Below are 15,895 nucleotides of genomic sequence, written 5' to 3'. Positions count from 1 at the left end.
CCCACTTCCCTAGACTTGAGCAGCAATAACAGAAGTTGCAAAGTCCCCCCTCCTTACAAGGCTGCACTGTTTTCAGCTAAGCCTGCCACATAGAAGATTACGTTTTTATTTTTTCTTAAAAAAATATTTATCCTTCCTTTCTACTAAGACTAAGTCTCCATGACGGCTAACATTTAAATATTAATATCTGGCCAGCTTCTAAACATTGCTGGAAACAAGAAATTGATATGCAAGGTAGTGGATGGTTGCAGGAAAAGGTTAGAAGTTGGGAAACTCGTTTTCCTGAAGTAGTATAGTTTACACCCCAGTGTCTGTACGAAAGGCACCGGAGGGTACTAATGCCTTATTAGTGGTAATACAGTACTATGTAAAATCAGTTGAGTGCCCCACACTGAGATGGTAAAAGGTTTATGCCATATTGATGGAGATGGGAAGATTCACACTGTAGTTCTTGCTACTGTAGCATATTAAACAGACCCAGTTTAATTGTGCGTATGTCACAAAGCTGTATTTGTTAGAATTAGCAGCAGCTATCCACTGGGAACACCAGTTAACTCACCAACATCAGAAAGTTCGTTTTCTGATGGAATGGAAGTGAAAAATTTCTGTTCTCGTAACCTGCTCTCTGGAACAGGACTGACAATAAACCGTCTCCCGGCAGAATGGACAACCTGGGTCAACGAGCTAGGAGGAACACCTGAAAACAAAACAAAAAAAATTACAGGGGAGAAAAAATAACAACAAATTGTAGCCACGCAATACTGTACTGACCTCGGGACAACAGGCTGGTGAGTTTTTGTCATTTGCTCAGCTGAGGTCTAGATATGAATTGCCAACTTCTGTTGTGTGGCAATATTTACAATTGCAGCATTTGTTGGCATCTAAATATGGCCCTGTGGCATTAAGTGCCTGAGTTCCCTTTGCTCCTGGAAACCCTACCGTATTGTCCGGAGTATAAGACGACTTTTTAACCCAGGAAAATCTTCTCAAAAGTCGGGGGTCGTCTTATACGCCGGGGGTCGTCTTATAGGGCGGGTGCTGAAACTTCCGAGCTGGACTGGAGAATCTGCCTGGGGAGCCGCCTCCGCTCTGTCCATGTCCAGACTGAGGGTGGTTCGGGGCTGAGTGAATGCGGGGGGGTGGGCTGTGCGCGCCTCCTCCTCCTCGGCCCCCCTGCCTCCCTCCCCGCCTCCCTCCCCGCCTGCACATTGGTGCGTCTGGCTCCGCTCTTGCAGCGCGGCCAAGAATGTGACCAACTCCCCAGGCGGGGCTCTTCCAGGAACAGGCGCCGCCTCCCCCCGGCCCGGCTCCCGGCCCTTGTGCAAAAGGCGAGTGAAGGGGGGCAGCAGGGGAGCGCACGAGGGGCGGGCCTCGGCTGCGGAGGAGTATATCCCAAAATCTATATTTTAACTGGAAAAGTTGGGGGTCGTCTTATACGCCCAGTCGTCTTATACGCCGGACAATACGGTAATTGAATCGATGCAGAAAAGGAAACCTACAATATTTGTCTATAAATATTTTATGTCGATCAATAAATATGATATACAGAGTTTCAGGAATGAATGGAATAAGGAGCATGATCGCCCTGTTTTGCCAAAGTAATGGGATATGGCCTAAAAGTTTATACCTGCTCTCTCTATGGATCTTAAGTTGAGACTTGTTACAGCAACTTTTTAGCAAAGGACTAAGTAAAGTGTCTAACTGCTGGGGTTGTACCTCACAGGGTGTGTTCTTTAAACATGTGCTTTGGGCATGTCCAGTCATTCAGTTTTTCTGGGAAGAAGTTATTATATCAATTTTGAGCTAGAATACTCACTGATTTTTGAGGATGCTTATGTACTTTTAAACTATCTGCCTGACTTTTGGAGGCTAACCGATGGTCAATGAAAATGGACCCTCTGTGCCCAAAATACAGCTAAAGGACTCATATTACAACATTTTTTTAAATAAATATTTTTATTAATTTCTAGTATTGAATGGGAATACAGGAAAGGAAAAAGGGTAAGGAAAAACATAAACAAAAGAAACAGTCATATTTTTACCCCCTTAACAAGGTTAAAATTGTCATCAGTTTTTAACATGTTATGTTGAATCATCAACTTTATTTTCATAACGGTTATCAAATTTATTGTTGCTTTTTGGTTTTAATAAATTCATAGAAGGTGTGCCATTTGTCTTTTTTTGAATTTTGAGTGTCTGTTTGTAATAATTCTGTTAGGTGTGCCATTGATATGAATTCATATGCTTTATCAATCCAGAGTTCAATTTTAGGTATTTTTTCTGTTTTCCACAGTGAAGCTAGGACTATTCTTGCCGCTGTTATTAGGTATTTTAGTATGATCTGTTGGTCTTTAGTGCATGCGTCTGGTGTTTTACTCAGGAGAAAAAGTTTGGGGTCGTATGTAATAGGCTGACCAACTATAGTTTCTATGTTCCTATGAATTTTCTTCCAGAATTTTTGGACTAGTGTACACGTCCACCAGCAGTGATAGAAAGTGCCTCTAGCTTTACCACACTTCCAACACAAGCCAGATGTCGAGCTGTTCATGTTCTGGATATCGCTTGGCGTAATGTACCACCTGTGCAACATTTTCAGCCAATTTTCTTGAATTCCTTGACATAGAGTAAATTTGAGATTACCACGAAATAGCTGTTCCCATTCGTCCGTTGTTATGATCTCGTTGAGATTTTCCATCTATTTGATTTGGCATGATTTTATTTGTTCATCTTCCGTATCATATGTCAACAGCAGCCGATAAATTTTACCTAAAAGATGATCTGTTGGCTTGCTTATCAACTGTTCAAAATCTGTTTTACCTTTTAGAACTCCCCGAATCCAGCAGTCCTCTTTAAATCTTGAAATTAATTGATGATATATCAGCCAAGACATCTGTGGATAGTCAGTTTGTAATTCTATTAGTGTCTTGATGGAGCCATCTGTTTTTACCAGACTCTGATATTGTATTTTCCCATATGTTTTCCTATCAGTTACTAAGCCGTAAGCGTTAAAGGGCGCCATCAGTAGTGATTTTTCAAAACTTAATCTGGGTTTCAATTTTCGCCACACTGCCACCATATTTTCTACAATTGGGTGGCCTCCCATTGCTTCAAGGCTCTTCTTCCAGTTCTTTCCCCATAATAGATGATGTACTCCACCTTGCAAACTTGCCAACTCTAGTAGTAACACTGAAGGACACTGTCCTTCAGTGTTACTACTCTGAAGATGCCTGCCACAGTTGCTGGCGAAACGTCAGGAAAGAAAATTCCAAGACCACGGTTACACAGCCCGGATAACCTACAAGAACCAATGAACTCTGACCGTGAAAGCCTTCGACAATATTTTGCCAACTCTAATTTGGTAGTCCTTTCGTTAGTTTGCATGATCCAATCTTTAATCCATACCAAGGTCGCCGCTTGATGGTACATTGTTAGATTTGGAAGAGACATGCCTCCTCTTTTCTTTTCGTCCGTCATAATTTTAAATTTTATTCGTGGATGTTTTTTGTCCCAGACAAATCTGTTAATTTTACGTTGCCAAGATTTTAAAACCTTGTCTTGAATTTTGATGGGGATCATTTGAAACAAAAAATTAAGTCTTGGAAGTATATTCATTTTAATTAAAGATATTCTGCCCAACCAGGAAACTTTTAGCTTAGACAAAGTTTGGAGTTCACATTCAATTTTGTTCCAGACCGTTTGATAGTTGTGATTATATAAATCTTGGGATTTTTTTGGAAAAGTTATTCCCAGATATTTTATTGGTTTAGTTGATATTGTGAATCCTGAGATATTTGTTACTTCTAATTCCTCTTCTTTTGTTAGATGTTCTAGAAAGATTTTTGTTTTTGTTTTATTAAGTTTATAACCCGCCAGTTGTCCATAGACCTGAATGTCATTCATGAGTTCTTTAATGCTAGACTTTGGTTGTGAAATTGTTAACAAAACATCATCGGCATATGCTCTGATTTTAAATTCTTCTCCTTGTACACTTAGGCCCGTTATTCTCTGATTTGATCTAATTTTATTTGCCAATACTTCTAGTGTTAGGTTGAATAACAAGGGTGATAAAGGGCAACCTTGTCTGGTTCCTTTTTCAATAATGATATCTTTAGTCAGGGTGCCATTTATTAAAAGTTTCGCTTGCTGATCCGTATATATACTAGATATTCAATTAAATAAGTTGCCGTCATTGCTTATACTGTAGACCACCTGTTTTATAAAATTCCATGAAATGTTGTCGAAGGCTTTTTCCGCATCCACAAAAATAAAGGCTATTTTTTCTTTTCTGTATTTTACAAACTCTCGCGCGTTGTTCAGGAACCTAATATTGTCTGCCATTTGACGTTTGGGAATAAAGCCTGTCTGATCTGGATTAATCAGTGTTTCTACATGAGCTAACAATCTTTGTGCAATTATTGTTGTGAATATTTTATAATCTGTGTTAAGCAAGGATATTGGCCTATATGAGGAGGGTAGCGTTAGATCTGTTCCTCCTTTAGGAATAAGCGTTATATATGCTTCTTTCCAAGAATCTGGCACCTTCTTTTTCTTATATATTTCATTCATCACTTTCACTAACGTTGGGGCCACTTCTTCCATAAACGATTTATAATATATGGCTGTAAAACCATCTGGCCCTGGCGTCTTCCCACTCTTTAATTTCTTAATTGCTTGTTTTACTTCTTCAATAGTGATTTCTTGGTTTAAACAAGTTATATCTTCTTTGGAAAGATAGTTCAGATGATTCTGTTGAATATAGGTTTTTATCTCCTCCGTTGATTCGTTTTGTTTTTTCTTTTTATACAAATCATCGAAATATTCTAGGAAACACTGTGTTATTTCATCTTTTTTATGTGTTATCTGCCCTTTTATTTTTGTTGCGAGTATTGTTCTTTTCTGTTTTTCTGTTTTATTCATCGATGCCAAGTACTTGCCCGGTTTGTTTGCGTATGCAAAGTGTCTCTGTTTTATAAATTTTAGCTTTTTTGCCATTTCATCTGTATAGAATAGGTCAATTTCATGTCTAGTCTTTTTGAGCTCTTTCAAGGCTTTTTTGCTATTTGTTCGTTGATGAGTTTTTTCTAACTGTGCAAGGTTGGTTTGAAGATCTGTCAAACGTTTTCCCCGATCTTTTTTGTTTTTTGAGTTTAGTGAAATAAAGATGCCTCTCATGTAGGCCTTCGAACAGTCCCAGATTGTTGCTTGACTCATTCCTTGTGTTTCATTTCTCTGTAAGAATTTCTTAAGTTCTTCACGGCCTGTGTTGAGATCTTTTTCCTTATGGAGTAACGCATCGTTTAGTCTCCATCTGAATATTTTCTTCTTCTGATTGTGCCATTTTATTACTAATGGATTGTGATCTGACAGAGTCCGAGGTAGTATTCTGATGTATTCTAGGTTTTTCACTAAAGTGTTCGAGGTCCAACACATATCAATTCTTGAAAAGGTCCTATGTCTATCCGAATAGAATGTATAATCTTTGGTATTGGGATTTTTGGTTCTCCAGATGTCCAACAGGTTGAGACGCTGCATGTCTAATTTTACCTTTTTTGGAAGTTTACCGCTTTTTTGATTTTTAGATCTGTCCAATTTGGCATCCAAAACTCCATTCATATCCCCGATGACGATGATCTCATATTCCAATTGTTCTTCAAGTGTTGTAAAGAGCTCTGTGAAAAATTTTTCCTTTGATGTCAGTGGTGCATATATAGAGGTTAATATTTTTATTTCTCCTGTTGAAAGTTGTAACTTAAGCGTTAGTTTCCTGCCTTTGGCGTCCTTTATACTTTCCAAAACTTTGATGGTAGGATTTCTAATATATATTGCTATGCCCCTCTTTTTTTCCAACGCTGAAGATGTGTATACTGTGCCAAGTCGTTTGTTATTTAGTAAATAATTGTATTTTCTTTTTATATGCGTTTCTTGCAGACATATTATATTTGCTTTGTATTTGGAAAGCGCATGAAATATTTTATTTCTTTTTTGTGGTGTGTTCAAGCCATTTATGTTGATAGATAATATTTCTAGGCCATCCGTCATGTTGTTTTTTACTTGAAGGCTGCCGCCTCATCCATTAGACCTTCTTGGTTTGTCGCCGAATTCTTATTTTTGTTTCGTGGTGAGCCTGATCCACCAGTTCTATTGTCTTTTCCTTTAGTCTTTATTTTAATTTCTTCTTCTAAATCATCAGCTTCTTCTATTGTTCGTATTAAGATTCTGCCCGAGGAGAGTTGAACACTTAAGAAGTACGGTCCCACCCATCTATATCTTATCTCCCGATCACGTAGTAACTTACGTAGGGAGTCAAATTCACGCCTTTTTTTCCTTACTGAGAATGGTAGGTCCGGGAAGATCTGTATTTCTTTTCCTTTATATACTAGTGGGTCCTCTCTTTGTTTATTCAGTATGTCCTCTTTTATTCGTTTATCCGCAAATTTTATTAAGATTTCTCTTGGAAGTTTTTTTGAAGTCGCGTATTTGGAGTTAACTCTATAAATTTCCCTGATATCAACAGCTTCTTCGTCAATATCAAGATAAGAAGCGAGCAGCTGTGTCATATTTTCTCCTAGGCTTTCTTGGGGCATAACTTCTGACACTTTTTGGAAACGCAAGTTATTCTCTCTTACTTGCATTTCCGTTGTGGCTAGTCTGTTTTCCGCTTCTTCTGTCCAAGCTTTGTGTTCAGATTGTATTCGCTCTGTCTTCGTTTGTCTTGTTTTAAGTTTCTTAATATCTTCTCTATTATCTAATATGTCCTTAGCGTTTTCCTCTATTTTTTGTTTAATGTCCTGGAGTCCAATCACCAATTCCTGTTTAACTGTCTTCACTTCCGTCTGTACCGTTTGTACATCTGTTCTGACCGAGTTACATTCTTTGGTTAACCTTTCTAGGTCTTTGTTTACCTTATCCATCTTACTGTTTATTTGATCTACTTTTGCTTCTAATCTTTGTTCTGTTCCTGTTAATTGGGTTGTTAATGCCGTCAGTCGGGCAGCCAATTTCTCCAGCGCCTTCTCCATATTAGACTGTACTTTACTAGGTCTTTTTTGTTGAAATTGATGGCTTGTAGATTCTACTGCACTATCTGCTGCTGCTTCTTTCTCCTCTTCTTCCAGATTTTTATTTAAGGTCAAAATACTAGCTTTATCTGTTTTTCTATTTTTTTTCATTTTTCCCCATTAAATTATATCTATATATTTTCCTTCTTGTTTGTAACTCTGTGTAAGTGCCAGACATGCACGGTTATAAAACGTAAGAGTAAGTAGTTTTTGTTTGTTTGTTTGTTTGTTTAAATATTGGTCAGTCTTAATTAGATATTTAAATCAGATCAGTCATATTAGGCACAACAGTTAATTCAGTAGAGTCTTATTTAGACATTTAAATCAAACTCCTATAGTAGATATGGTAATCAATTTAGTAGGGGCACATTAATTTCTTCACAAAAAAATAGCAGTTTTTTTTAATTATTTAAATAAATTAAACTTACTTAAATTCAGTAAATTCAATAAATAATAAATTCAGTACATATCCTTGTTGTCACAGGAGCACTTGATTATTTATCCCATATTACAACATTGAAGAGATAAATGCCCACCTTTGGTAAATCAATGGACTGAGCACCTTAGAACTTTATCAATATTTGAACACATGGCATATAGACAATAATTGTGTATGGACTTATTTTTAAATATTTTGAAACCTTTTATAGAAACCATGTGTAGATCTTCCACCACTGTTATTTTTGTCTCTACTTTATATGTCTGTGTGTAAAGTGCCGTCAAGTCGCAGCCGACTTATGGCGACTCCTTATGGGGTTTTCATGGCAAGAGACTAACAGAGGTGGTTTGCCAGTGCAATCCTGGACTTTCTTGGTGGTCTCCCATCCAAATACTAACCAGGGCTGACCCTGCTTAGCTTCTGAGATCTGACGAGATCAGGCTAGCCTGGGCCATCCAGGTCAGGGTCTACTTTATATACATATTCTTTATTTCTTTCACTTTTTTATTCTATTTAGTTGCTGGATTTTGAGTTTTTTCCCCTTGGTGTTCTTCTTTTTCCCCTTGTTCTTCTTTTTAAATAAATAAATAAATAAAGGATAGCATGCTGTTAAGGACCAAGCACTCTGGAACTGACCCAGGAGGAGCAGGCCTATTGTATTAGGTGCTCTGGAACACAGGCAGGACAATGCTGCTGCAGTGGAGCAAGGAGGCAACCTTGTCTAACTCCCTTGGCCAGTTCAAAGGGCTCAGTTAGTTCTCCTTGGTCGTCACAGCGAACCTGAGCTGTGAGGTCAGTATGAAATTGTTGAATGAGCCATAGTAACCTCCTATCCATAGTAGAATTTGATAGTTTCAACCACAGCCTCTCCCTCGGAATGGTATCAAAAGCTCCCTTAAGATCCATAAAACCCACGTAAAGGGTGCCATTTTGGGGGGAGGAATATTTCTCGGCTAAGTGAGAGAGCACTAAGCAATGGTCCATAACAGACCAACCCCTCATGAAGCCAATCTGCTCCCAGCCAAGGATGTCATTACTCTCAGTCCAACAGCCTCTTTAATAAGTAGGAGGAATACAATTTGCCTAAGCAAGACAAAAGGCTGATTGGATGATAACAGCTTGGGTCAGAGCGTTGACCCTTTTTGAAGATTTGGATGATAATAGTATGCCTCCAAGATTTTGGAATGGCTCCTGATGCATTAATTTGTGTAAATACAGGAGAAAGAATGTCGGCCTGCCATTTACTATTGACTTTAAAAAGTTCGTAGCGGATTGGATCAAAATCTGGGGCTTTCCCTGAGCGTAAGCAATCAATGAGCAGTTGATTAGGAGACACATCTGGCCAGGAATTCAGCAAAACAGAAGGTGCTACAGGTATAAGTCCTTGGTTTTCCACAGAGTAGGAGAAAAAGCTCTTGAAGTAAGCTATCCAGACCAATGACGGGATACATGCGGGAACTCTGACATAGCCATTACTTAGAGAATTCACAGTCTGCCAGAAGGTTGAATTAACATTGTTGCTTGGTCTGATCCAGCATGGCTTTTCTTATGTTCTTATGTGGTACTACTGTTATTTTGGAGATAAAGCCAACCATATTCAAGACTACAGGATAATTCATGAAGAGCTTACCTGTTCTTTGTGGCATGGAAGACACAGGATCTGGCTGTTTGAAGTCTCCATCCAATTTCTGCAACCAACATAGATAATTTTCCAGTATAATCCAAGTACTAGGGAACACGGACATCAATGAACACTGAGAAATGCCACAATGGAAACGTCTGCGTACTACCATTCTACTCAACCGAATTTAGGGCCTTCCCTCTAGCCTTCCTTTGGTGGAAAACCACCAGAGGAAGTCTCCTTGCACCACAGGAAGTGAGGACATGGCTTTACCAACCACTCTTTATCAGAAAGAGTTTTGACTTGTTGTCTAGCTGCCAATACATTGGACAACATATGTGAGTGCACACACTGTTCCAAATACCATGTCCTTCCAGCCTTCATGCAATTATGGACTATACAAGGTGGGAAGAGAACAATTTTGAAAACACCCCCCACCACCCCAAATCTCCCTTTCCTGCCTTCTGTAAGAAATCCGGGGTCTTGAGCAGGCTACTCCCCTCCATCCTTTGACTCACAGCTGCCCTTAAAGTTGTGATCCTACAAGACGTGCTCAGTCCTCATCAAGCCATTTTTCGAACTTCCTTCTTTTGGTTAATTTACAAAATCGTATCTTTCTACATTATGCAGAAAATTCTCCGAGAATTTTCTGAGTAAAGAGAAACCAATGCCTGGCTTTTAAGTGGCTTGGTTTTGCTGCTTTCATGACGGATGTGGAAGCCACTTGACTATTAGACAATTTGTGAAATTTCTACTGCAAATTGCCTTGACACTATCTGATGTAGACAGCACAGAAGTAAACAACATAATCTTTAATAAGCGCTAAAATATCTAGCCACTGTACAAAAAAGTGTGGGCTGTAATAAAAAGGAAGGAAAATTTTCAATCAGGTCAAGGCTACAGGAGACAGAGCTGAAACTTTTAAAACAGCAAGAGAAGAAACAGGATGTACTTGGGAGGAGAAGAACACATTCTGGAAATGGGTACTGGTGGAAAACAGAATATAGAGCGTAACCAACAGATGTACACAGAACAGCAAAGATAGGGGGTGGGGAGAGAGAGGGGGGAGTAGAGAAGCAGGGAGGAAAAGAGCCCAAAAGAACACTAAAACAGTCTGAAGAAGCTATGAAATTATAGGGGAAACTGGTTCAGGACAGACAAAATACTTTTTTTTTTTTTTTTACATCAAGTCACATCTGATTTATGGTGACCCCTGGTGGGGGTTTCAAGGCAAGACACATTCAGAAGAGGTTTGGCCATTGCCTGCCTCCACATCACGCCTCTGGTATTCCTTGGAGGCCTGCCATCCAAATACTTGGCAGAGTCGATCCTGCTTAGGCTTTTACTGAACATGTAATTAAACCATGGAATTCACTGCCAGTGGAGGCAGTGATGGCCACAATCATATATGGCTTTCAAAGGGATTTAGACAGATTAATGGAGGCCCATCAATGACTACTAGCCATGGTGTCTGAGGGGAGCCTCCATAACCAGAAGCAGCGAACCTCCAAATACCAGTGCTGGGAGTGCCTCAGCCTCTATGCCCAGTTTGCCCCTCTAGAACAACTGGTAGGCAACTGTGTGGGAAAAGGATACTGGATTAGATAGATGGACCATCGGTCTGATCCAGCAGGCTCTTCTTATGTCCTTAAGCAGAGGCCGATAAACAAAAAAATTAAGTGGTTGAAACAGGCAGAAAAGTATAATACAATCTGGAGAGTTTGCACACAAGTAAGAATTAAAGGGGGAGAGGCCAAGGGGGGGGATTGGAGCCAGCCAGCTTTTTTACTCAATCTTGTCCAATTCTCCTCCTTACTACATCTCCCCACCCCCCACGGCTTTCGTCTCGAAGGTTCCATTATCCCCACCAGAGCCTTTTCAGGGGGTGAAAGGGGACACCTCCCCCTCCCTCCTTTCAGCAGCAGAAAAGTTGACTGGAACCATCCCATTATGACAGAATGGGGGGGATAATAAGGAACAATGAAAAAATTGTCTGGACAGCAGAATGGAAAAATGATATCAAGAAAGAAGAGGAAAAGGTCCGATGTTCAGTTTGAGGTTGTATGGCTTCCCTGCCAAGACAGCCTGGCAAAAAAGAAAAGAAAGGCTTGAACTCAGTGACCAAACAGAGAAAAAGTTTTGTGCCAGAGACTTAGAGGCCTGAGTACATCCACAGAAAAGAAATCCTTACCTGGCTTTGCATACTGTCCATGCTTTGATTGCCTTCTGGCTCCCCACTGGCATCCTCACTGAGCATTTCATCCGCTTTTTCTATGATGTCACGCACCTGTTCAATGAACGATTCTCTCTCTGTTGCTAAAATAAACTCATTTTGTACCTGCATATGAAAACATAACTGAGTAAGTACAGCAGCCTTCACATTTGCCCCTTAACCCGGGGCAGATAACAGCAGCTCCAAGGAAAAGCACCTTGAGACCTAACGACGCAGCCCTACTGCAGATTTGTTGTAGGCAGTTGGCCTTCCATGGCTTTAGGTGGGCAAAGAAACTGGCTATGGAGCCAACACAGTTTCGCCTTACATTTGGAACAAGACGAATATGCAAATATGACACATCATTGAGATGTTATCGGGGAGGGGTTACCCTGTCCAAACTGTGCCCCTCCCTGGGGTATTCAGTGATATATCAGCAAAGGCCTGGCAGGCAGGCAGGTGGTATTGCTGTGGTCTACTGGGATTCCGTCCTACTAGTGTGGTGCCCTGACCAGGACTTTCTTAGTTGGAGTGTGCATGCACAGTTTTGGGACTGAGGCATATTTGATATTCCACTGGCATGCTGCTTATCCCACTGACTGTCTCCCTTCCTGACCTGGCAGAGGTAGTATTGAAATCCCCCAGGAGAATCATCTTAGGGATACTCAACATTCATGCTGAGGATATCTCGTCAGGCAAAGCTCATGGTCTCTGACAACCAGGGACTTGTCTCAAGTAATAACTGGCCCCACACACTGTGTGGGTCACACTCCTGATCTGGTATTTTGTTCTGGTCAGAAGATGATCTGAAGGTGGAAAAACTGAGGACAGTCCCCTTGTCATGGGCTTTACATTCAGAAGGATACCAAGACTCTCTGCAGGAGTGGGTGATTAAGATGATCCTCCCCTGGAGACAGCTGGATTCAAATAGTTTCCTGATGGTTCTAGGGGATTTCCAATCATTTCTAGGACACCCTCCCTTAGGTCTTAGAGCCCAATTGTAGACTAAGAAAAGACAAGACAAAGTGACAGTTGAGAAAGACCCGTGATAAATCCAGCAACATATAGGCTAGAGCTCACTTTAAAGCCTACGCCATGGTGGTGAAAAAGCCACACTTCTCAGTCACTGTTGCATTAGTACAGTGTAGCCCTGCAGAACTTTTTTCTGGATAGTAAGGGGCCTACTGGGATGTGGCCCACCAGAGGAGATGGACTGCTTGACGGCTCGCTTTGATACGTTTGCCCAATACCTAGTGGATAAAATCTCTCACATTCATACTGATTTTGGACTCTATATTAGCAGTGATAGGATCAGATGGTGTCAGGGAGCCGAATAGTCCAGTTTATTCAGTATGAGCACATGGAGTGGGATTCTTAGAACTCCGAGAACTACCTCCTGCTTTTATGACACTTGGCGCTCTTCGTTGCTTAAATCTGCCAGGGGGAGCTAGTTGACTGGGTGCAGGAGGCTGTAAATGCCTCCTTGAGAGGATGGTCACCCCAGCCTTCGAAGAGGTAGTGGGAACATCCATTTCAAAAGAAAGCTACTCTGGGTCCAGAAAACGTGGAACATGTATCATCCAGTCTTAGCTGTACCATGCTCGAGCACAGTGACTGAGTGAGTGGCAGCTGGACCACTCCTGGATGGAAGTGGATTGTCTGGTACCATTGATTTTAAGCCTGGCTATGGGACGTGATGGCTGATCTGTGCTGGGAAATGGATTGGGGGAGGGGGGAGTGTGACCCTGTTGATTCTTCTGGACCTTCCAGTACCATTAATCATGGTATCCTTTCAGGGTTAGGACTGGGAGGGGCTGTTCTGCAGTGGTTTCAGAGGATGGCACAGGGGGACTAATGCTTTGGACCTTGGCCACCAAGGTTCCATCCTGACACCCCACGCTTTTCAACAGCTACATGAAATGGCTGGGAGATGTCAGCCAGAAATTTGGTCTGGGCTGACACCGATATATGGATGATATTCAGCTTTATTTCACACTTCCAGCAGGGAGGCTGTGGAATACCTGAACCAGTGTTTGGAAGCACTTTGGGGAGGAATGAGGGCTAATAAGCTGAATACTAACTAGACGGAGGTTCACCTGGTGGGTAGAAGAACTGATCCAGGAATTGAAGTGTCTCCTATTTTGGATGGGGTTACACTCCCCTAAAGGAGTTTTTTTTTTTGGGGGGGGGGTACTATTGAACCCAGGTTCTCTTGTTGGATCTCCAGGTGGCAACAGTAGCCAGAAGCACCTTTCAGCAACTTTGGCTGATGAGCTAGCTGCTGCCTTTCCTGGGTAAAAAAAAGATCTTGCCACAGTAATGCATTCCCAGGTAACATCTAGATTAGATTACGGCTATGTGCTCTATGTGGGACGCCCCTTGAAGAGTGCCTTGAGCAGGGGTCCCCAACGTGATGCCTGTGAGTGCCATGGTGCTCGCCGACACCTTTTCTGGTGCCCAAGTGTTTTTATAAAGTGGGTGGGACCAGGTGGGGCTTTTGCCCAACAGGGCTTCTGATTGGCTGTTCAAACCCACAACAACACAAGGATCTTCACTGTGGGACTGAAAGTAAGCTATAGCAGCCATTTTGTGGCTTGCTCCATCTCCTACAACAACCATTTTGCAGCAACCATTTTGTAGCTGCGCCCACATCCCCGTATCAGAATTTCAAAGGTGCCTGGCAGGCCCCAAAAGGTTGGGGACCTCTGGTCTAGAGAAGCTACAACTGGTACAGAATTTTATGGCAAGAATGTTCCGGGTTGTAGGGACCAAATCCCACCTTTGTTTCATCTGCAGTGACTTTCGATATGCGTCTGAGCCCAATTCAAGGTACTGATATTGACCTTCAAAGCCCTGCATGGAATGGGACCGGCACACCTTAAGGACCATATATTACCATATGAATGTAGCCACCTCTGTGATCACCTTTGAGTGCCTTGCTTTGGATGTCCGGTCATCTCAGTCATGGCATCAAAACTGTGGAACCCCCACCCCAAAGACACTGGCCTGTCCTCCTCTATCCTTATGTTTAAATAAGGGGTGGAGACTTTTTTGTTTGTTTCAGTTGGTGTTCCCTTACTGACCCTCCTTCCTGTTTATGTTTATAATAAACACATATATAATATGTTTTTTTAAGTGGTTTTAAATGTTTTTACCTGTTTGCTTCACTGGGGGTCCTAAACGGATGGAAAGGCAGGACAGAAATATTTTAAATAAATAAGCCATATGCTTTATATGCTTACTCTCTATCACACATTACAGAGATTGCCTCGTCTTGAGATGGCAGAAAGGGGGAGGGGGGCAAATCTGAACAGGGTAGGTTACCTATACTCTCAGTAATGTCATTTCCAAACACAGTCCCATGAAGCCAGATTTCAAACTGCTTGTACCAGCGTGGTTAAGAGTGGTGGACTCTAATTTGGAGAACCGAGTTCGATTCCCTACTCCTCCACATGAAGCCTGCTGCCTGGCCTTGGGCTAGTCACAGTTCTCTCAGAACTCTCTCAGCCTCACCTACCACACAGGGTGTCTGTTGTGGGAAGAGGAAGGGAAGATGACTGTAAGCCAGTTTTAGACTATTTAAGGGTAGAGAAAATCAGGGTATAAAAACCAACTCTTCTTCTTCTCTCAGCATTATAAACCTTGTCTAAGGTTAGTTACATACATACATCTGAAAAGGGAGCTTTGAGTCTTGAAAACTTATATCCTGTCAAATCTTGCTGGTCTCTAAGGTGCTACTGGACTTGAATCTTGTTTTTCTACTGCAGACCAACATGACTATCCACCTGAAATTATACATGTATGCGTGTCACCAAATTTAGAGATACTACATACACACCCACCTAGTATAATACATATTCTTTTCTTCAGCTAGCCAATTTTCTCATCTGGGATCAAACTTCGTGAGTACAAAGCAGTTTAAAATAGGTTTAAATAAAAAATATCTGGTTGAAAGGAAGAAGCTGAGCCAGATGTTTTATCAGCTTATGCAAGTACTGGCCTAAATACTGCAACTTTTGACACTTCTAGACTGCAACCTATTGAGGCGTAGTCAATGTAACTGGCCAAGCCATGTTGTGTACCTCAAGGAAACCACTGGAGAAAATATTCAATGCAGCAGGCCAGCAAAGCTTTTACTGCTATTAGTGCGAATTAAAAAGTCTCTATCTGAATTGCTCACCATAATGTGGGCTATTTCCTCTGGGTTGTCCCCATCCAAGTCAAATTTGAAAGTAACCATTTTTCTATTGTGCGTCTCTAGCTGGCATTCCACAACTCGATCTCCTTTGTTTGAAACCTGGAAAACACAATGCTGATCTTCAATATGAAAAGTAAATAGAGAAAAGAGGGTCTTCAGAAGGGCTGGGAACAGGACAGAGACAGGAAAATACTCCAGACAGATTTAAGAAAACTCTGCTGGTTTTCAAGGCCTTTCAAAATCTGCCAAATGAGATTTCAGACCTTTTCCCCATAAGTATAAGGTGCTGAAAACAGGGTAAAGGGTGAATAAATTCAGGATTCTGTCTTCAAAAAACATATGTCACACCAGCCATATTTAACACACA

At 41.2% G+C, this 15,895-nt stretch overlaps 1 protein-coding gene across 3 annotated transcripts in view; it reads right to left on the bottom strand.

Moving 5' to 3' along the window:
* Window positions 1-15,895, bottom strand: part of WNK1 (WNK lysine deficient protein kinase 1) — a 147,047-nt gene that overhangs the window by 24,477 nt on the left and 106,675 nt on the right. For all 3 annotated transcript variants that reach the window (XM_056847358.1, XM_056847360.1, XM_056847359.1), the window contains 4 exons: window positions 15,511-15,627; window positions 11,310-11,456; window positions 9,128-9,185; window positions 560-697 (listed from right to left, as the gene is read on the bottom strand). In XM_056847358.1, the coding sequence (XP_056703336.1) occupies window positions 560-697; window positions 9,128-9,185; window positions 11,310-11,456; window positions 15,511-15,627 (460 nt within the window). The remainder of the gene's footprint in view (window positions 1-559; window positions 698-9,127; window positions 9,186-11,309; window positions 11,457-15,510; window positions 15,628-15,895) is intronic.

The sequence above is a fragment of the Euleptes europaea genome, chromosome 3, assembly GCF_029931775.1.
Source record: "Euleptes europaea isolate rEulEur1 chromosome 3, rEulEur1.hap1, whole genome shotgun sequence".
NCBI lineage: Eukaryota > Metazoa > Chordata > Lepidosauria > Squamata > Sphaerodactylidae > Euleptes > Euleptes europaea.
The sequence above is the reverse complement of the archived record's forward strand: the minus strand, read 5'-3'. Positions and strand labels throughout refer to the sequence as shown.